This window comes from Accipiter gentilis, chromosome 27 (assembly GCF_929443795.1).
Source record: "Accipiter gentilis chromosome 27, bAccGen1.1, whole genome shotgun sequence".
NCBI classification, from domain to species: Eukaryota; Metazoa; Chordata; class Aves; order Accipitriformes; family Accipitridae; genus Astur; species Astur gentilis.
The window spans coordinates 1,695,206-1,716,943 of record NC_064906.1 but is presented as its reverse complement, the minus strand read 5'-3'; the positions used below and the strand labels follow the sequence as shown (position 1 = coordinate 1,716,943).

Genomic DNA, 21,738 nt, shown 5'->3' with positions numbered 1-21,738 from the left:
GCTGTCAACATGAATAGCTAGCTTTGATTTTGCTGCATTTTTCATTGTTTTTACAAGCTTTGAGGATCTAAGTCCCCGTGGTCACAAATTCTTGCAGAAGACCCTGGTGGAAGTAGCTTCATAGAGTATTATGCTTTTTCAATGGAAAGCTATTGCAAAAGAAAAGAACTTTGAGGCAGGCATAGATACCAAAAAGCTTTCATGGCCAAGGCAACTAGGAAGGAAATCAATTTACTGGTTGCCTCTTCCATGAGAAAGCTCCTATGGAGATCAACTGGAAATTAAAGCTACTTATGTAAAAACAGAGAGATATCACTTGGGCATAATGAGATTAGCTGGCACAAGGAAAAATGCTTTACACTATGCAACAATCATGCTGAATTTAGTCTATGAAGTAAATTTAAAAAGAAAACTTCAGTTAAGAGCCAAACAGCCTGCAAAAATTAGCAACAGATTTTTTTCACTCTAGGAGCTAGAGATCACAAAATGATTGACTAATCTATTCCAGCTTTCAAAAGAGCAGGGGGAGCCCATGTAACAAAATATGATTTATTCAGCAGTTATGAATAAGAAGGTTGGAAGCATGGGGTACTGAGAAATACAAAAAAGTCCTGATTCGTGTCTCAGATATGAGCGTGTAACAACTCCGCTGACTTCAGAGAAGTGTTGGATTTTCTTTGGACTAGGAGGGGTCAGAGTAAGGCATAGAGCCAAACTGTGCTCCCAGAGACACCCTTCCCCAGCTCACAGAGAGCTGAAGGGGCTGATACAAATCCCCATCATTATTTCATGCCTCTACCTCAACTTCCCCCATGCAGGGGAGGACAAAACTTCTCTCCACCAAGCAGAGAAGCCAGATTCAAAGCAGCAAAATAGGCTTGAGTTTACATTTCCCCAACTTCCAGATTCTTCATTTACTCATATGAAACAGGCACAGCCATCAGGACACAAGTTCCCATGGTCCTGACAAACAAGGTCCATGCCACGTATCATGGTCATGCGTCACCCAGCAGGCGGATTTTGTATTTACCTGGATGATCCTTTCTGTAAACTTTTCTTGCTCCTCTCGGTGAATTCTCGTCTCCTGCTCAAGCTGAGCCTGAAGCTCCTGTATCGATACATTCTGTACAGGTAAAACATGGGAATCCCTGAGCTGATCAGCAGGACAAAGTGATAGATTTAGCAGAAAACGTGTCTCCGTGGTGTAAAACAAAGGAAAAAAGGAAAGAACTGTGGGACAGACATCTGCACAACTCACGGTTATCAATAGTTAAAACCAAAGCACAGTGTGCAAATATATAGGAATGCCCTAAAATATGTGTGGGAATTTCCTGTGTGGTTTCTTCCGAAAACTAAAGCTGGTATGCTGATGTTACATGTTGTATATTCCCTTCAGGCCCCTGTTCTGGGTTTGCACTTGAGTAGCTGAGACAGCACACCATCAATGACATTTGTCAGATGAGCTCCTATTTACAGGATTACATATTTGGTGGTGTATTTCTTGATGATAATAAAAGCTATAAAATTTTAACATCTCTGCAGAAGATGCACCTAATGTACATATATTGAACCTAATTATTTATTCATTTGCAGCACTTCTGATTAGGCAGTTAATGGGATAACATTTGTTAAACCACCTAAGCATATAAGGTCCCTTTCTTCAGATACAAGACAGCTCTCTGCACAAGTCGACTTCATTCTGTGATTTCTACTCAAAATAATGACTCCACAAATGTCACAGTGATAAGCTGTGTGAGCCTGATATCTGACCAAAATGCTTAAGTATCTTCCCTTTCAGGTCCAACACTATTTTAATCTTAATAATTTCAATTTTATGTTCTCATTAAGGTTGGCATCGCATCCACTTTACTTCTGAAAGTTACTTAATTCAAAAGAAAAGACCCAAGAAGGCAGAGTCAGATACTATGTTAATTAATCTTGTGGCACTTACATTCCAGATCAGAACTTTCTATGCCCTTCATTTTGTGTCTCTCACATTGGAGCTAAAGCTGATTTGTCTGTACAACGATGATGCTCGGCCAGATGCCATCCTCTTCACATGGGTGACCATAGAAAACACTACAGCACCAAACTCCTACTTCCCAGAATAAAGTCACATTTAAAGAAGGGATTGCTTCAGGCTTCAAAGCGTAATGCCAAATACTCTGCTGGCCAACGTTCAGCGCGCTCCAACCTTGGCAGCTGCAAGGATGTAATGCAGGTCGTGGGACCGCTCTCAGAGGCTGCATTGCCATTTCTCCTCTGACAACACCCCCAGCACCAGGGTCCTCTCCCCAGGCACTTCTCCCACCTCCAGAGAGCAAAACCAGCTGCGGCAGCCCTTGCTGGGACACTATTGGTTATTCAAAAAGTATTTGTCACTGGGTCAGACACTCTTCTCCTCCTCCAGGGAAAAAGAAGATAAGGCAGATGGAAGTATCCCATAAACGACCCACTGGACCATAGTCTGCCAAAAAACAAAAGTCACCCTACATATACTTTCTGGGCCCTATCAGTTTCTTCTTTACTTGATTCACTTATTGACTTGTGCATGTCTGTTTTGTACCTGAGGAAAAGACACTTCCAGCCCTCTGAAAGGTACACATAAAGTGACCAAGAGAACACTATCTGCGTTGTTGACTTCATCTTATGCCTTAACATCTCTGCAGACATTTTGTATTGCATAAAGCAAAAATTTGGTCTCACAAACAATTTGGAAAGAACTGCTTGCAATGGGATTTGCCAGTTTTGCACAATCATTTGTAAATCATCAGTTTAATTTTCTCATCCAATGAATGAAAAATTACTTTAATCAGAAATTTCTGCATTTTTTTTATTCTGATAAGGCTTCTTTAGGAATATGCCAAATAAGAACAAATGTACCTAGTTAATTCAGGTGTAATTTAAAAAAATGTGTGTTCCTTCTTTTTATTAATTCAAAATTGGCCAAAATCATGCAAAGTTGATCTGGCAAAAACAGATACAACATGGCAATGCTCTTCTTTTGGCAATAATCACTTAAGAAAAGTCTTATGTGCCTCCAGAAATGGAAACTATGATTCATGTAAAAATACATACGTTGTCAATTTAAAATACATAGGAAACGTAACTGATCTTAATATGACTCTCCTTACAGTCATACAACTACACATTTAGATAATTAGAAATATAATTGGTCTTGGGATTCCTGGAACTGGAAGCTGAATCAGAGCAGCAGGAAGGCAAGGTTTGAATTTTTCACTATTGACTTCACACTTGTGTCTTCCAGTGAACAATGCTTTGCTAAAAGATCATTTCTTCTACTTTAGACTAGTATTAACTGGAATCACATAGTTACATATATACTGACACCACCTTATGTATGCAAAATTAGGGCAACAAAATTATAAACTCATGCAATTTTTTGATAAACATGTAGCCCATGCAAAGCCAAGTTTCAGGAAACTTGGGCACTGGGATTATGTAGTAACTGTTGGAATTACTAGGAAGAGATTAAACACAGCATAAAGGCAGATAGACTACTACATGCACACTAGACAGTGCAAATATTTTTTACAATTGCTTTGCCTCTTCAATGATGGTAGATTTTTATAAGCAGCAAAGTAAACGTGTTGAAAAGCAGTTAATGCATGAATGCAGATCTGCACACCTTTTGCCTTCCAGTGCAACCTGAGGACTCTTCATAGTCCATAATTTCATATAATATCATTTCTACCAGAAGCATTGGGATTAGTACTGCTGAAATCAAGGGAGATAAGGCTGCTCAAGTGCCTAATGGGTTGCTGCTAAACATTTGGATCGTGAACAAACAAGGTGTAGAAATGTATCACGTGATACTTGTATATGCAGTTCAGGTACCTAGCATTGCATTGATGGACGTCTATATGTTTATATGTGGATATCAGGCCCCTATCATATAAACAGCAGGGTGTGGCCTGTGGCACAACTGTGGTTTTGTTTTGTTTTGGAAAACAACACTCTACAAAATGGACACAAAAGTTGATAACCTGTTAATTTCCATTCTTTGTCTCCTTTGTTCTCATTAACGAACATGCTACACAAAGAATGGAAAACACCCCAAATGTGACAGCCACCACACAATGTACCGACACCACAGAAACAGACACAAACTCACTACAGCAAGGCATATAAACACACTATAATGGGAACTACAGGCTAGTGCTACTTCATCACATTGCTGCAGAAGCAGCTGCACTTCATCCACAGCTCGACACTAATTGACAATTTCCCATGAATCCCAATTATTGCATTTCCAGATCCATTTCCACTCCCATCCTCTTGACAGGCAGTGCCAAATCCTTCTACTGAGTCCTTTTCTCTCACCTGTTATCACTCCAGAACAAGCTAATCCACGCTGATGTCTTTACCTCAAGAGGATGTTCAGAGAAAAGTCATCCACACTCTGGGGGCTTCACCACCACTCCCTCATTGCACCAACCCCTTTCTGCCCCTCTCAGCGTGTTGAAGGCTTTCCAGGTTACTTTCTAGCTTATGCAATCCAATATTTCTGCCATGACTTGTTTTAACAGTATTGTCATACACCATGAGGTATGTCTGGGTTTTACTTGTCTGTCTTCTCCATTTTACCATAGCTAATTGCAATCTCAATTTGCCTGCAAACTTAATCAGTTTATACACAACAACTGTGAACACCAAATTTCATGGAATGTTTGTTTTTAGCCTTTTTTTTTCCCAGAAGGGATGGAGCAAAATAAGGCCTGAGGAGGCAGGGTAGAAATATGCTTTCCAGCATTTGTGTGCAATTCCAGGAAGCCAAAAGATGAACATTTATTCTGCTCACCTAACGCTTTGTTATAACACTTTGAAATTTGGACCTTACATTTGACCACGCAGTCTAAAAACTGCTACTTTTTCACACATGATGGCTGACCATTGCATGCATACAATCAACCAGACCGGATAGGAACTTCCAGTGCCTTTTGTATTACCTTTTACATTCAATACACATCTACTGAATTCTCAGAGGCTGCTTCTGAAGATGTACTCTTCTCCTCACCCCTTAAAAATAAATTACATATATTCCATTTGCTAGTGTACAATAGGCAGTTGTGTGATTATTTGTCTGTGCTTATATGGAGAGTCTCTGATTTTGGGAAAATACAGAACACTTTGCTCCAAGTCTTCAAAAATCCATCTCGTATGGATATTACACAAAGTCTCACTGAGCTCAGTTAGGACTGGGATATCCAGATTTACATCATAAAGGGTCTTTTAAGCCATTATATTGCCAACCTTTAAGGAATCTTGCATAGCAAGAAAGAATACAATTCATCAAAGTAAATTATTCTTGCTGGGAAGGAATATGTCAGCACCAGTCTGTCTCTTCTTTCCACAACTTTGCATTGGAGGAATAGTGGACACTACGAGACACAACCTTCTATGTGGTCCTCATTTGTTGGGTTTTTTTTGTTTGTTGGGGGGCTTTTGGTTTTGGTTTTTGGTTTGGTTTTTTTTTTTTCAGAAGAAAGAAAAGTCACAATGTATAAAACATCCACTGTTTCCTTTCTGGGAAAACAAAATCTTAAATCAGGGCAAGAGGAAAGGATGTGTAAATTTTCAGCGCATGGCTGGGACCTGCTGCAAAAGCCACGCACCTGAAAAGCTCTCACATGGAATTATGAAAATTGCAGAGAAGGAGCACAGACACTCCAAAACCAGCTAAAAATATAACATCCAAAATACAGACCAAACTTCTCCTCATATGTCCAAAATGGATCCAGTTTTGATTCAAAGCAGGTGGTAAAGTGACTTACCTAACTTGCACATCACTGGATCTGTTTGGTCCACACTTAACCCAGGTATTAACTTAGAGTAATAGAGATGTTTTATGTTTCTTATGGGCATGATAAGTAAGGAAAATGGATAAACAGAAGAATGGCCTAGAAGAAATTATTCTTCAGTGTGAGCTCTTCTTACTTTATTACTAGACCTTGTGGAAGACTTGCTTTTTAAGACATGCTCTCACCTTCTCCAGCCTATCTGCTTTTATTTTAATTCTCTGGTGACAACTTGTTCCTTTTAAGTGAATGCACTTCAGTGGTTCTTTTTCCATAACCTGGGAGTGTCAAAGATTTTGTGGCATTTTTCTACATAGAAACAAATGTGTAAGTCTTTAAAAGCCATGTATAAAAATAATCCAAATCTGAAGTGCAAAGATGAGTGCTTTTGCCTTTGGTGATATATACTTACTCAGGTAAGGGCAGAACTAATACCCCCTGAAGGAACAATCAGAGTTAGCAGATACAGCTCTATTTTAGAGCATCAGTTATCAAATACTGCAACAAACTATATTTGATCATTTGAAAGAGTAAAATTTTTCTTCTCCAGAATGTCTTCTTGTTTCTGAATAAACAGGACAAGACTGCTTAAGGAAGCTGCCTTTTGTTTATGGATATTCCATTGGTAAAAAGGGTAAAATTCACCAGATGAACTGGTTCCCATTTGTGGCCATAGTAATCCTTTGATTTGTGCCAGGCGTTTGCTCCATGAAGCACTGTGTTACCTTTTTTATTTTCTCCATGTCTTTTAGTCAGGGCAAGTCTCACTTGTTCACTAGCTTTTTCTTCGGATGGTAAAGAATTATTTTCCCCCTCCCACCATAACCAGGCTCTGCTAAAATCATGAATAATGGATCGAACATCCACCCCAATGGGCTCCAACCTCCCGCAACAGCATCTGAATGGCTTGTTTCAGCAAGAAAACAAAGCCCTGCTCTTAAGGCAATTTCAAAATACAATTTCCCTCGGACTGTGACTCTAACCCACCTCTTTAACATGCAAATACATTCTAATAATACTGTTGCACTAACAACTGCAGTGCAAAACCCAAACAAAGGCAGATGTTTACAGTTAGGCTACGAGGTAGTTTCAAGCATAAGTCAGTCTGCATTTATTGTATTCAGTCAAACAATTAGGCTCCCACAATGCTCATTTTTAAAAATAGGAGAAACAGCTAAATGGAAACTGCTCAGCATTGCTTGGGAAAATTTTCATTTAAAATCCAGCTTGGAAAAAATGAATTTAGAAAAATGGGTTTGTTTGCTTGCTTAAAAAGAAAATATTTGCCTCACTGAAATGAAATGTGTTGTTCTCATGCTGAAAGTCCATAAGGAGTAAGAAGATCATCAGTCAGTGTTATCCACTGGCCAGTGCATATATTTTCACTTCATAAGCTAAAGCAGATAACGGCTTACGTGTAGCCATCTCTGCTGTGGGCGTTGAAAGGTTTGAGTCTCCATCAGAAATTTCTGTGATAATAAAAAAACCCCTTTGATATTTCAATAATATATTTTCCTGCTCATTCATCCAGTACAAAAAATCGGTAGTTTTTGCTAGTGCAGTGTATGAAATTAAAAAAGAAAAGATTAAAAATGATACCATACAAAATTATTTGGAGAAATCTTCTGCTTCACTTGGGTTTGACTGTTACAGATTATAAGATTTCCATTGGCTGCCCACCCACTGAAAAGTTTCAGAGTAAAGCAGTGTAATATTCTTTGTTGCTTAAGTAAACCTGACTGAAACAAACACCTTAACCTTCAACATTTTCTCAAGTTAGGCCATTTGAGCCCCAGCCTTGCTTATCTTTTGAGCACACCTGGACCTAAGCTGGCTATTCCCTACCTTTGATTGTAATGACTGACTTGTTCCTTGTCAGGCTATGGTGTGAAAACTACCCATCCTCTGTTTAAACACAGCTTGGTGTACACAGTTTACACATCATCCCATTCTGGGAGAGGGAAAAAAGATATTGTGCCAAAATTACCCAAATCCCTAATCTTAACAGAGGGCTCACATACAGGGCTTAATATAATAATGAGGCTGATCTAAGGGGGAATTCATAAAGATGATGGAATTGAAACGGAAATATTTTAAATATTTGCTGTGGTCATTTTCTGACCTAAGTTACCATAACTATTGACCAATACAATTGCAAAAGGATCCATACTGAATGCCAAGATTTCTCTACCTCATCAGCCCATTTCACAGCTGAGGAGGAAAGACTTTACCTTTCAGTGAGAGACTTACGGTGTCCTGGGTTTATCAGATATCCTTCCTGAGGTTTATTATCACTAGTAAAAGTGAAAAGTTGGAAGAGAAGCTGCTGAACAAATTAATTATTCTAATACTACCAAAACTCTGCAATGTCAGGATAATTTAAAACAAACAAAACAAAACTAGCAATGAATTACCTGTTTTAAGATGAAGGGCCACTCTCCCTTTGATATTCAATACAGCTTTGTGCTGCTTGACTACCAGCTGCCCTGAAGCTTTTTCTTCCTACCCCTGTTTTCTAGTGCTTGTTATCACTTACTTACAAACCCATCTGTCCCAGCCAGCATTCTCCTTTTCCCAGACTCAATTAGGGGCTTCAGATATATCTAGGGCCTCTGCATATGTATTTAGAATTAAAAACACATTAAAACTCAGCCATCGCTAGAAGCTACTCTAACCACCACGGTTTCAAGGTGGATTTGGCTTCCCAGTGGCCAGCAGAAAAGTTTTTCAATGCTCCAAGCTCACCTTTATGAAGACAGATTAGAAATTGTTTTCTTCAGGACCAGCTGTAGTGTCTGAACATCCTAGGCTCATGAGAAAGCAGCTATGGAGATGTCTACTGAGGCAGATATGGCCTCTGCATAGATGAAGATTTAAATAAAAACTGATTGATGTTTTTGACGAATGAAAAGTACTCAACAACCCAAACAATGGAGAATTCAGCTTTAAATTTAAAAGTTTTTTTGGAAGCTGCAGGGTGCTGTGTTCCCTGTTGAGAATCACCATGCACACCAGCATCAAACCCTCTCCTGTGCAGACTACTACCAGGCAAAATGCAAAGCAATCTCTATCTGTAGACTTTCCAGATTTAAAATATCCGGCAAGGTGAAACCTGGAAGCATGATCTCACATCAGGGATTACAACCTCTTCCAGAGATCCTTCATTTCTATACTCAATTGTAGTGGGTCCCTGAGCCATATTTTCCCACTTAGCAAAGCTACTGGGAGCAGGGTGACGAGTCCAAAGTCAGGACCAATTTGCTTCTCTGAAACCGCAAGGGTAAAAAGAGGGCAACCACAAATTTCATAACAGGGATGCTGTGTTTGGTCCAATTCACTCCCCCAACTCCTGACTTGTGTTACTCATCTCCTGGCTAAGGCAGCAGGAGGCAGTGAGTAAGAGGGGCTGCTTTGCTGACCTCTAGACTGAAACAGCCCTTGTCTCCTGGCCTGTAGAGTTTAATGTCTCCATCAGCTCTGCGGTGTGGGTCGGTGGTGGCTCGCTGGTGGTGAATCTCTTGCTCCTCTCCACGATCTTGTTTGAGCTGCCACTCCATCTGATCCCTCAGTTTGGACTGTTAGGTGCATGGGCAGTTTATAACAAAAAACCAAAAGGACAGGAAGGAATAAAGAAAACAAAAATGGGTAAGGTAGACGACGGAAAAACTACAAGACAAAGAAAAGCGTGAACAGAAAAACCAACTTAAATACAGTGGCATAAGAAAGTGAAGAGAACAAAACCAAAATGAGGATGAGCAAAATGATGGGCTGAAACATCTGAAAAGCAAAAAAGAGAAAGAGAGGAAAAAAGAATGCAAACACTGGTTATGAGGCGCATGCAATGAGGATGCATGAGTCAAACCAACAGCAAGCATACAAGTCATGAAGGATACCAGGACACAAGGCTCTTCCTTCCTTACTTGTGCTGTGCAGAAAAGCCATATCCAGTGTGGCAGTTGTGGCAGTTTAGACATGCGCCCATAGGCAACTCTTTAGGCAAGGCAGTCCTTCGCTGGCTACAGAGCTTCTCACTCGCTGCTCGGTTAGGGGAGTGAGCTGTAAGCAGGCTTTTCAAAACACATCACTTAAAAAACTGCATTTGGTTGGGTTCTTTTGGCAAGGCTTTTGAGAACACACCTGACCCTTTTACGAGAGAGCATAATAAAGACCTCCTCACATTTCTGAGCAAGGCTGCTAATTTACATTCATCAGAGTGGTTTTTTTTTTTTTTAAATTAATCTCCTCTTTCACAGGGGAACACTGCTGTTACAGACAAAAAGAAGACAGATCTCTATAGCACCAGTGAATTAGCCTTTTTGCCATGAGGAACCGCCTCTGAATCAAAGGAGTTGTGCAAACAAATAAAAGAAAATAACTATAAAGTGTTTGTTTAACATTACACACTTTAATACATCGCGGATCTGAAATCATAACAAAGCAGCTGTGAGGAAAATTAGCTATAGGGTAGCGATGCCAGAAAGAAAGAGAAATGATAAACAGAAAGAAGGCAAACAAGGGACCAACCTACCTGGAAGTCTGTAATTAACTCCTTCCCTAGGTTACCAATTGGAGAGTCTCGGGACATGGATGTCATTGTGGATAGAAAACTGGAAGACTCTGTGAGATGCGGAAGAGGGGAGAGGTCCTCCATCTGCTCCTTAAGGCCCTCTCCAATGTGATCAACCTTCTCCAGGAATGTCTGCAGCTCCTTCCGGAAAGCTTTCATCCTGGAGTTGACAGTGTCCAGAAGCTCCGGTTCATGCTTATCTTCTCCCCTTTCCTCACCACTTCTAAAATCCTGCTCGGTGGATGGGCTGCTGGTTACATGCACCTTCGCGTCATAAATCAAGCTGTCTGTATCAGTGATAAGGCGATCCACGGTCCTTTCGAGCCGCTCAGCCTCGCGTTTGATGTTAATTAAAGTCTCAGTGTCCTCTTCCACTCTCATGAGTTCAGCAGAGCACAGGTCACTGACTTCCGAAGGCTTCCCACTCCCAAAACCCGACGTCTTCTCATAAACTTCTTCGGAGTCACTCTCGCCCCCAATGGGCCCCTCTCTCTTTGGCTGGGGCGGGCGACCCTCTTCGCTGTCACTCTCTTTCTTTCCGGCATCGCTGTCAGCGTCGCTGTCCCTGGGGCTGGAAGTGCGCAGGCCCAGGTGAGAGGCAAGATCATAACGCTGGACATTGGACATCAGGACCCTGTTCTCATACTGGAGCTTCATCACTTTCCCGCTCAGCTCGTTGATTTGCAACCTGGCTGACTTCAGCTCCTCTTGCAAGGTCCCACCGCAGTTGGATGTCATGTCTTCCAACCAGCCCGGCTCCTGGCCCGGCTCAAACTTGAATTTGTTCAGCTCATTCGTTAGCTGCTTGTTGTGATCCTCTATTTCAGAGATTGACCGTCTCAGCAGTTCTGCTTCCTCTTCCACAAACTGCAGGTGCCGGCGCAGTTCCATGGCCGACTCCACGGAGTCACCATAGGGCGAGGTAGGAATGCTTGAAATGTGGTCCCTGCTGAGACACTCTTTTTCATACTGGCACCTCATATCCTCCATCTCAGCTTTAATCCCCCTGTTCTCCACCTCCAGTTCTACTATTTTTCTGCCCAGTATGTTGGCTTCCTCCTCTACCAGCTTCAGACGAAGCTTCAGCTCAGCCTCCCTGGTGCTGGGCGGGCCCCCTGCCTCCCCAGTAGGCAGGGGACTGTCCACATCTCCATAGATGGACTTGTACTTCTGGAGTTCCTGCTCCAGTTCATCCTTCTCCCTCCCCAGTTTGGCCATCTTCTTACGCATCAGCGCTGCCTCCTCTTTGGCAAACTGGAGCTGGCACTTCAAATCAGCGCTGTCCTCCTGCCAAGAATAATCACACACATACCCCCCCCCCCCCAATATTATATTATAACAGAAGCACAATCTGTAGCTTATTTTCCAAAACCTCCATGTCCCCGCCCTCTGAGCTGTATCTGTTAGGTATGCAAACAATACACAGACAATGCTGCGCAAACCACACAGCTGACACATTTCATGGCTTGGTTCTGGTTAAATTGGCAAAGCAGCTTGACCAGGGTTAAAGAGGGGAAAAAAAAAATCAAGTGGGCCTGTGCAAGTGTTTGGTGATGCAAGAATGCCAGCATAATGATTAGTTTTTCTCAAATACTGAGCTAATTTTGTGAAAAATAATGACTTAAATGAAAAGGCTCCATGATTTGTTGGCATTTTCTGTTCCATTTATGTTTAATGTTACATTTGCTCCTTTTTAGCATCATAAAGCAAAGACTACTCAGATGAATTTGCTCATTGTAATCCCAAATCTCAGGCTCCATCAACTACAAAGCACAAAAAAAGTGTGCTAAGCTGCATGGTTGCCTTGCAGAGTTTAATTACTCTGATCTCACAAGACTGTGAAATAGCCAGAGTGCCTAACTTGCTTTCTGAATAGGAAGCACACTGTTGCCTCTGCCGCTGTTATTATGAGGATGGACCAGACTGTGATCACTGTTTCTGGTATGGACAATTGTTCACAAGGGAGATTGGTGAAAACACGTGAAAAAGGAAAGGAAAATTCATTAAACCATGGTTACATCCAAATCCACCCTGTGTGAAAACTTGCATTTTTTCAGGAAGCACTACAGTATTAAATGAGAGTTTTAATTTTTTGTGTGTGTTGAGCATTTTAAAGTACTGCATCTCAACTCAAACAAAAAAACTCCAGTGTCTATTGTGCTGAAATAAGAGACAAGGTTAAGTAAATTCTAAGCCGATGAACAATTTCTTTGCTTCAATCTCTTTCATGAATTGTCATGGAGATATAGGCACTTGGCCTTTAAGAGACACATTTATCAGCATTAGCAGTATAATGGAAGGCAGGCTTTGAAAGATGATCTCTTGAGACAGCAGATTTCATCATTGTTGGTAGGCCATGTGGACATATGTGCAATTATCTATGGAAACTTCATTTCAGCCTCCGGAGCACTGTTATCTTTCACAACCATCATTTTGTTATAATTCCTAATAATGGCAGCCAAATCCAGAAGAAAACATGACTGGCTTTAATTGTTCACCCAGATCAGGCTATTAGAAAAAACAAAAGATTTACACAACTAATTATGGCTCAGCAATCTGAGGAAATGAATTAATTTCTAAAGCACATATCCTTGCACATTGGTAACAGTGTCTTTTATGTTACCTAGATTAATTTCACCCCATTCTATTTAGATATATACTAATTATATCTTAATTTCAGCTATTAATAACTAAGCAGCCACAAAAGTAATTGGTTTTATACTTCTGAACTCAAGTCATCTTTCTTACTCATTCTGCTTGGCACAGGTTGGGACTTTAAAATAGTAAATAGTAAAAAAGTTATCTTAAATGTTAATAGAGGTAAACAATAGTCAAAGTTTCTGTTCATATATGGTTTTCAGCGATAACCAGAAGTTAAACACAACTGCATTCAGTTGATCAGTTGACTGACTAAAACTGGTCATCATGTTTCTAGTACGAGAAATGTGAGTTTTCTATGAATACAATAGAGATGCATGTAATTGATTAAAAGCAGAGCCTCTAGAAGATGGGCTCGCTTTCATCTCTATCATCTCACACACCCCCACCCCCACCTCTTTTTCACACATATTATTTGCAAATTGCTTTTCTCTTTATAACTCGAAACTGCAAATTAAGTATCAGATTAAAACCTGGCAGAACTCCACTGCAGCCACTCTGAATTTTGGTTGCTCTGACTGGATAAGGCTGTATGATTAAAGCATCATCTTTGGTCAGGGCTGCACGATACATTACCTCTGTTTTTCCCATCATTGAGAATCAGATTATCCCCGCAGCTGTAGGTTTTGCTTTTAGGGAAATACAAAGATCACAAGGAAAGTTACAGCCAGACCAGTGCTGCATGTCAGGTGGGGTGATTACTCCAGTTTAGCTATTTATCTGTTAGTATCTTGGAAACAATCACATCTGACATTTTCCTTATTCTGTCTTTGTAATCCAGCATTCTTCCCTGTGCTTCTTGTCTGCCTTTGGCTGCAAGCGCCCAGCCATAAGCGGCACTAGCTGGCTCCTAGCACCTCCCTGGCTGCAGGAAGCTGGACCGATGCCTGTGGGGAAGGGCCAGCCTGCCCATACCCGTCTGGCCCAGCTGGGAGCACGAGGGGCCATCTCCTCCTCCCTGGGACTCAGAGGGGGCTCCAGCCTGACACCTGCTGCATTTCAAACAACATAAATAACAGTCACTGAGTCACGCTTGGGACAACGCACTCAGCATTTTGAATCTTTTGAAGAAAAGGGAAGGGCTTTGATGGGTTTGGGGTCAGGGTCCCAGTGTTTTTGCTTGGCATCAATGCGTCTGCGGAGTTAGCACGCTATTATAGCAGGACAAACCCACTGTTAACTTCTTCTAATGGCATTACTTTATTGCTAGGTTTTGTCTATGAAAAAAAAAAGAATGACATTTGTAAGTTTTGGTTTTTGCAAGAGCTAAAACAAACGAGATTTGTTCTCATTAAACAAACACAAACCTCATACAAAACAACAGAGCTGATGGATGTTAATCTCGCCTTCTAAATACGGATCCCATCTGGAAAGGTGAGAAAGCTCTAGATCTTCCCCGCTTCTCTGCCAGGAAACATGACTACTGAAAATCCCATTCCCTGGACAGTTTTCTTCCAAGGGAAAAGAACGGTCAGGAGAGATTTATCAGCCAGATCTAAGCATGCCAGAAGGGTAAGACTCCAATCTCCATGCATTTGTCCCTCTGAAACTTTGTGTACAGAAATATCAGCAATTTCTTGATCAGTTGAAACCAAGTAGAAGCAGCAAGACAGTGACACCCCCACACAGGCAAGTAGAGTTTTGATATCTAAGGCAAACTAAGGAGAGGCCAAATCACCGAAATTAAGAATAGTTCATTATTAGTTAAATCATGAATTAAAAGAAAGGAGGAAAAAAAAAAAGGCGAATGAACAGTCTTTCCATCTTTTTGGAGGAAAAAGAGGCTTGAATCCCAGGGGCTGAATCTGGGATATGGCAGCCTGACTGTATTACACATCCAGTATGTGGATGCTTTCCTAAAAAGTGTACATAGGGCAGGGTGTATAGCAAGAAAAGAAGGAACAACAGTGCAAAAATGTTCTGTCAGTCATGGTGCTTGTCACAGACCTTAAGAGATGATTAAGTATCAATGGGAATTAATGATTACTGATAGTATTTGCAGGCAATATGCGTGGCTCTGCATGGCACTTCAGAGGGATGTTAATGGGAAAAAAAGCAGAAAGAAAAAACTCAGATCCCTCTCTACAGAGTCTGCAGTCTAATTTAGACAAATGTAGAATGTGGAGATAAAGAAATGAAACTTAAAGGAAAGAAATGAACTTAAATCATTATGCAATATAAATGATGTGATGAGAATGAAGAGCTGATCAAAAATTCCCAAATATGATATTTCTTTTCTGGCAAGAAGACACAAAGATAGATAGAGACCAACGCCATCTCCTCTACCACCACCACCAGCTCAAGGGATCTGACAGGCAGAAGATGGGTAAGCAGTTTTGAGGTTGCAAGTCTGACGACGGGGCAGTACAACCAGCACCCAAGCATCTGGCTGAGTGCCAGCACTCCTACCTTGCGCTGGAGAACCACTTTTCTTTGTGTTTTGCTTGGTGCCTGGCATTTTCCGAGAAGCTCCATTTTGCAATTCTGCTGAATAAAAACTTTTTTTCTTCAATACTGCTAGAGGTGGGTAAACACTAGGATGATTCTGCTTCTACACGACTTCAAGACAATCAATTTCACAGGTATTACTTACTCAGTGTGCCCTGCGGTGGGTGTGTGTTCTAGCTAATTTTCATAACAAGCTCTCAGTAAGTAAAAACACCAGTCTTGCTATATGCTATACATATCTGTAAGCATGCGGATGCACAGAATCTAAGTTTGTTGTTGCTTTTCACTCACAAAGCACGTAATCGGTATCTGAACCTATTTTAGGTATTTAGGGCAGCTGTCCCTGAAAAGCAGCATTTTGAACCTCCCAGGCTGTGTCTGTACCTACTGCTTTGGTTCAAGCCCCAGGACTTGGTGGCTGTTTGACCAGGTTGGGCACTTGCTGTGGTGTGCTCTGGTCTCAACCAGCACATACCTCTGAATGGATAGCTGGGTTTGGAGACAGCTCTGGGTAACACCCTAGAGTGGGGAGATAGCTAAGACATGCACCTATAGGTTGGGCCATGTCAATATATAAGATTGTTTCTCAGTATTTCCCACCCTAAAGAATTGCTGAAGAAAACTGAATGGCTGCCTTGCACAGTGCTGTTGCAATAGTTTTCATTTTTATGCCCAAATGCTTTGCTGCACGAGTTACAATGTGTGTGTACAGCATAAAGGTCTTTTTTCCCTGGGTGGTTTCAGGGATCACTTCCCCACATTGTGAGTGGTGCAGAGCTGACCCATGGTTACACGGTTAATTTTGTGAAGTCCTTTTTAAGGCTTTCCAAGGCAAACTACACTGCTCTTAATGACTGGATTTGGGCGGAGGAAGCAAGCACAAGGAATCCATTCCCTCTGCACTGCTCTGTATTTCTAGGAATGAGGAAATGAAGGACAGTGCTGCCCACAAAGCCCAGTGGACGCAACCGTGCCTTCATGTAGCTTCATCTGTAATCTGCATGTGTGTGGGCATATCTATAGCTATTTCATCCATGTATTTTACAGACTTGCAGAAAAATAAACTCTCTGACCTGACTGACGACTTAAATAATTCTCTGTAGCAAGTGCTGCAGGAAGAAAGCCCAGTGCCCCATTTTAAGGTCTGATTAAGCTGTGCTTGTATCATTTTGGCGGGGACGCTTGGTCTCCTGCATCCCAGGAAAGCAGCCTGCAGCCCCCAGCCACCACCTCGGTCTGCTGACTCAGCTGCCCACCCTATCCACTGGACTGCAACATATTGCAGTGATTTATTATGGTTATTACTGCAAATCAATGGATTTTAAGACTCCATCAACTCAGAGACAACCCGTAGGTCTCGGCTGTATACACTAAGCCTGCCAAGGGAGCAGCACGGGAGGTGCAACCTCTCTCTAACGAAGGCACGATGTTACTCTTGGCTCCTTTAGTAGTGAGGTGGAACACTATCCCCATCTCTCCAGCTATAAACAGTAACTGTACAGGTGCTATGAAAAGCTTTAACTCCTACAGTCAGCACAAAAAGCAGAGGAAACCAGGCAGACCGCTTCCCTGAGAAGGATCAGTCTGCAGGATTTCAGTAAAACCGGTGTCCGAAGGGAGACAGAGTGGGTAGCTTAGGCTCTGTGTTGTATCTCAGCTTGGGGTAGCACAAATTCACATGCTGCCACCTTGACACCGGAGAGAGATCAAACCCTAGGCTGCAACACAAGAGTTCGCAAGGTGTTGTTGCAGTGTGCAAACTGCATTCCCTGCTCATTAGCACAAATTCTTTGGCACTGCGTATAAATTTACTTAGTCCCTAAGCTGCGATCCAATTACTTTGTGAGGCAAGGTGAGTTTCTCTTCTTGTAGAAAACCTGCAGCCCAAATCTATGGATACAAGCACAATCAGCCCGACAAGCTACATGGTTTAGAGATCACACTTGTGTCCTAAATTGCTTCTACATTATCTCTGGGAAGTCTCAATAGATTAAGGCCTAATTGCACTCTAGTAAATGTGCCTGATGGCCTTGTCAACACCCGTAAAAAGAAATTTTGAGTTTTATCATGTGATTTTGCTCAAAATTGCACATTCATGACAACCATACCTGGGTAAATGCCTTTTTTTCTTTGTGCATTTCTCTGCTGCCTCTTCTCTTCAGGGAACTCTGCAAGAGAAGCAACACTGAGTTATTGATAAGCTAAACACAAAGCCTGCAAGTTTGGTAGGGCTTACCACTATAAAACTAATTTAGGAGAAAGCAAGAATATTCTCCTGGGCAGTTGAGGATTTAATTTTATGTAATAATCACTAAAAACCCAAGATGATCAGGGCCTTGTCAGTGAATTTTCAATGCACAAAATTTCCCAACAAAAAAAAAAGAAAAAGGAGTAAAACCAGTTAAAGGTTCACAGAGGGAAAAAACCCACCCTCTTTTCTTCTCTGGACCACCACAATTTTTAGCAAAACTTTCTTTTTGCATGGGGCAGTGATTTATGTTTGATTAATCCAGGGCAGAAGTCCAAGAATGTTACTCACAGTGGATGTGAAACACATTGTGGAAACCTCAGAGGAAAGCAACCCCTCCAAAACAGGGAAGGATATGCATATTATAGCTATGTGGCATAACATTATTGGTTAATCCATGCTAGCAAATGTATTGAGGAGCCCAGATAAAGATGAGGTAATTCTCCGGGTATTTCTGAATTTACTTTATAAATTAGATTTGTCTGGCTTTGCAAATCTTTATATCCCTTTATAAGCAAGTTTTTTTAAGACATGGAAATGGTTTCATCACCACTGCTTGGTTTTCAGAAACTCTCAGCATCCAAATGGAAAAGCACAGTTTTCCTGAGAAGTGGGAGGTGGAGCTCTGTCAGGATGTTACCAGTGTTTGCACTGACTTGTGTCTCAGGGCCAAGTTCAAACCAGTGTGAGCTGGGTCTATTTAGAAAAGGCATAAATTTGACTTTTGCAGGTTGACGTATCAGAGGGGAGTGATAGTTATTAGGCAAAAAAAAGTGGGAAGCTAGAAAATGCGGAGTCATTTGAATTCAAAGCTGGCTGGATTCTTTGTGCCCAGAGCCTGAAGGCTGATACTCCCAGCAATCACCCTGACATTGTGGCCTCCATATTTGCTCTGCAGGGGACAATTTCCAGCTGAAGTGAAGCCCGGGCTGTCATGGGCTTGCCCTCAGCGTGCTTCCCCTCTGCCCCATGCGATGGAGCAGCATGCCCAGACCAGTGCCGGCTCCTGCATCCGATGGGCTAAATCCCATTCTCTGTAACCAACATTAACGCAGGACTGCAAAACATGAGCCCAGCAAAGAGGAAGGGAAAGGAGGGAGAGGCATCCTGTTAGTTAGCTAAGTCCAGTCTCGTGCCCAGCCATCAGCTGGCAGAAAATGGAACACGAGCTTGGGACAGAAGCACACACCCTATACAAATCCAACCGAAAGCTTTCCATGGCTTTGTGGTTTCTGACTGTTAAGCTATGCAGCTAGTGCAAATTATAATTATTGTACGCTAAGACATCTCTCCTTCTGCTCTTTGTTATACACAGTTAAGTAGTTAAAACCCATTCATATGTGGCACCATATGCCCAAGGCATACTATAGTCTATTTTTGCTAATCTGCTCTCTACTTTAATCCAGTGATTTCCTATAACTAATGAAGCTGAGTAAAAGAAATGTTTTTTTCTGGATAGTGAAACGGTTTAATGAAAAAGGACTTTAAACACTAAAAACATCATATGAAAACCTGTTACACAAGCTTAGCCAGGATAAACAGTTACTGTTTTCTCCTTTTTTTTAAAAATGTGGTGTTATTCTGGAAGCAGATATGTAACTGAAAGCAGTCATCAGTCAGCAGCATCATGCCCTGGCATGCAAGATGGGTCACTATGGTTGAAGAGATATGGGGCATAGCCCTGGCCCTCACACTGCTTTTCTGTGTGACTTCAAGCAAAAGTAGCTTGAGCAAGACGAGGTTGTCTGGTTACTGCATTTAATTTGTAAGCCCTTAGAGTCAGGGATGAGTCTACCAATTTCTGTAGAGGCCTCAATGCATGATTGTAGCAAACAGCTACTGGTCATGCTAGAAATGCAAACCTTTGTGTCAAATTCTAAAAACCTCTTGCTCTTACCTATAGGCAAAAGGTTATACTTAGACACATCCAAATTAAGAAGCTAGGGGATATAAACACATGGGCTACAGTGTGCAAGAGAAAGTAATAATGTCTTTGATCTGTTGTACAGGATAATACCTGGAAAATAAGGGGAAGGGAATTAAAATTTGGTAGGAGACATGGATCACAGGCTGAGAAACAGGCAGATAGTGATCTGGCTTTGGAAGCTGTAAGCTCCACTCCTCACTGAAAAAATGGATTTCGCAGATCCAGACTAACCAGTTTGCAAAATACTGTCCTAGATGGGGCCTCACTTTAAGCATTTTCACACTGTCCTGTTTGGATTTGCCTAAGAACAACCTTCTGATCAGTGCTCAGCTAGGAGATTGCTTTGTATTTCCATAAGGCAGAGACTCAACGTTGGGCTGAGTCTGTCCTCAGTGTAAGAAAAAGAATAGGATATTTACCTCTGGGGGTTACCACTAGATTACAAGGAGAAACGTCCCTCACGTTTATCATTGGAGGACTAGAAACACAGGCATGGCGACAAGGGACCAAAACCCCTAAGCCCTATATGACAGCAAGGAAAGATGTCCATTTCACCACTGTGGGACCAGGCTGCATGTGTGTATGAAACACCAACCAATATAGTTGATATCTGAGTTGGACTAAGGTCAGAGGGTGCCACTGCAAGAAGTAGGTGGAACATGCTACAAGCTTTGATTTAAAATGTAAAATGGTGCAATAAAGGAGCATTTCTCTTTGATGTACAGGAGATCAGCAAGAGAAGTTGATAGGAATTAATGCTGGAAGGAACATTTCTATACTACTTTTTATACTCAAGAGACCAACCAGGGTTGGCTGTCTACCAAAAAGTCTTTCAACGATGGTTAAACAAGATTTTATTAGTCCTTTGGTTAACGTAGTCTCTTAGGAAAGAGGTTACTCATCGGACATTTTCTACCTTTACAGTTTCACTGCAGTTTGTTGCCGTACCTCTTGGCTCCAAGAAGAGCTAATATATGGGGGTAATAAATTGCCCGGTGTTTTAAAAGTTAAACTTCCCAAAAGATTGTTGGATGTAGCAACTACAGTACTAACAGTAGAAAGAGACACAATTATTTTAATTTCCCCTAGGAGCCCAGCACGCACAGGAAGAGATAATTTGTGTCTTTCAGTGAATTCCATTTTTAAGAGGCCCAAGAAGAGTCCTGCAAACCGAGCAGTACGAGCGAGACTACCCGCAGGGGAAACAGCAAGCAGGAGTCAATGCACTGGAACTAGAGGTTGAGCAAGACATGGAAATAAAGTTTGAGTTAAAAGCTATCATACATGTAAACACATGATATGCCCAAAGTTTTCATACTGAGGCAAGTGCTGAGTAAGATGAGAACAGAGCTGCAAACAGGCGGCAGTAGAGAAGGACTCAGAAAATAGGAAGAGAGAACCAAGAGTCCCTAAGAGCTGACAGCCTGTCACTTTATTCACTGCTATTAAGAGGAGCAAGTCATTTTGGGTGCAATCTAGCATCTGCAGGCAAGCGTGGGCTTGCTATCGTATCTGCATGAAACTGAATCTGAAAAATCAAGGAGTCAGCCTTGAAGTGTCATTGCCTGCAACTTAAAACAGAGATGCTGGCTTGGAAAGTCTGGCCCTGAAGGCAATTTCTACCACCATGGTATGTGACGAATTATGCACGAGCATCACTGGGCCTTATGAGCTGTAGAAATAATGTTCTGTGTGCAACAATGGCTTGCTTTGAAATGGATAACCACAATTTTCATTTGCATTCATTAGAAAATAATGCCTGTGAGAGATCTGACAGTACCTTTAAAAAAAATATTCATGAGTGACCAAATCCACTTGCTCTAAATACAGCAGTAGGTGAAGCAGATTGCTTTCAGATTACCAGTATATGCAAGGCTAACAGCTTCAGAGTTGCATATTGGCATTTCATAATAAGAGCTATCTTACTAGCTGTTGAGCCTCCTCATGTTCGAGAATGAACAAAACATTCAGAGAGACATAATCTCTGCCACACAGTACGTGCCTCATTGGGAGATCTTGCCAATGGACCAACTCTTTCATAGCGGTTACTCTCCAAGAAATGCCAGTGATT

General features: G+C 41.6%; 1 protein-coding gene across 11 annotated transcripts in view; it reads right to left on the bottom strand.

The window, feature by feature from the left end:
• The window catches only part of MTCL1 (microtubule crosslinking factor 1), a 113,733-nt gene that overhangs the window by 36,301 nt on the left and 55,694 nt on the right, over positions 1–21,738 (bottom strand). For 3 of the 11 annotated variants that reach the window (XM_049830221.1, XM_049830230.1, XM_049830226.1), the window contains exons 4-8: positions 17,601–17,660; positions 15,454–15,531; positions 10,348–11,673; positions 9,239–9,394; positions 1,031–1,123 (exon numbers count right to left, since the gene is read on the bottom strand). In XM_049830221.1, coding sequence (XP_049686178.1) covers positions 1,031–1,123; positions 9,239–9,394; positions 10,348–11,673; positions 15,454–15,531; positions 17,601–17,660 — 1,713 coding nt within the window. The remainder of the gene's footprint in view (positions 1–1,030; positions 1,124–9,238; positions 9,395–10,347; positions 11,674–15,453; positions 15,532–17,600; positions 17,661–21,738) is intronic. The other 8 variants (XM_049830224.1, XM_049830231.1, XM_049830227.1 and 5 more) reach the window with 6 other exon arrangements.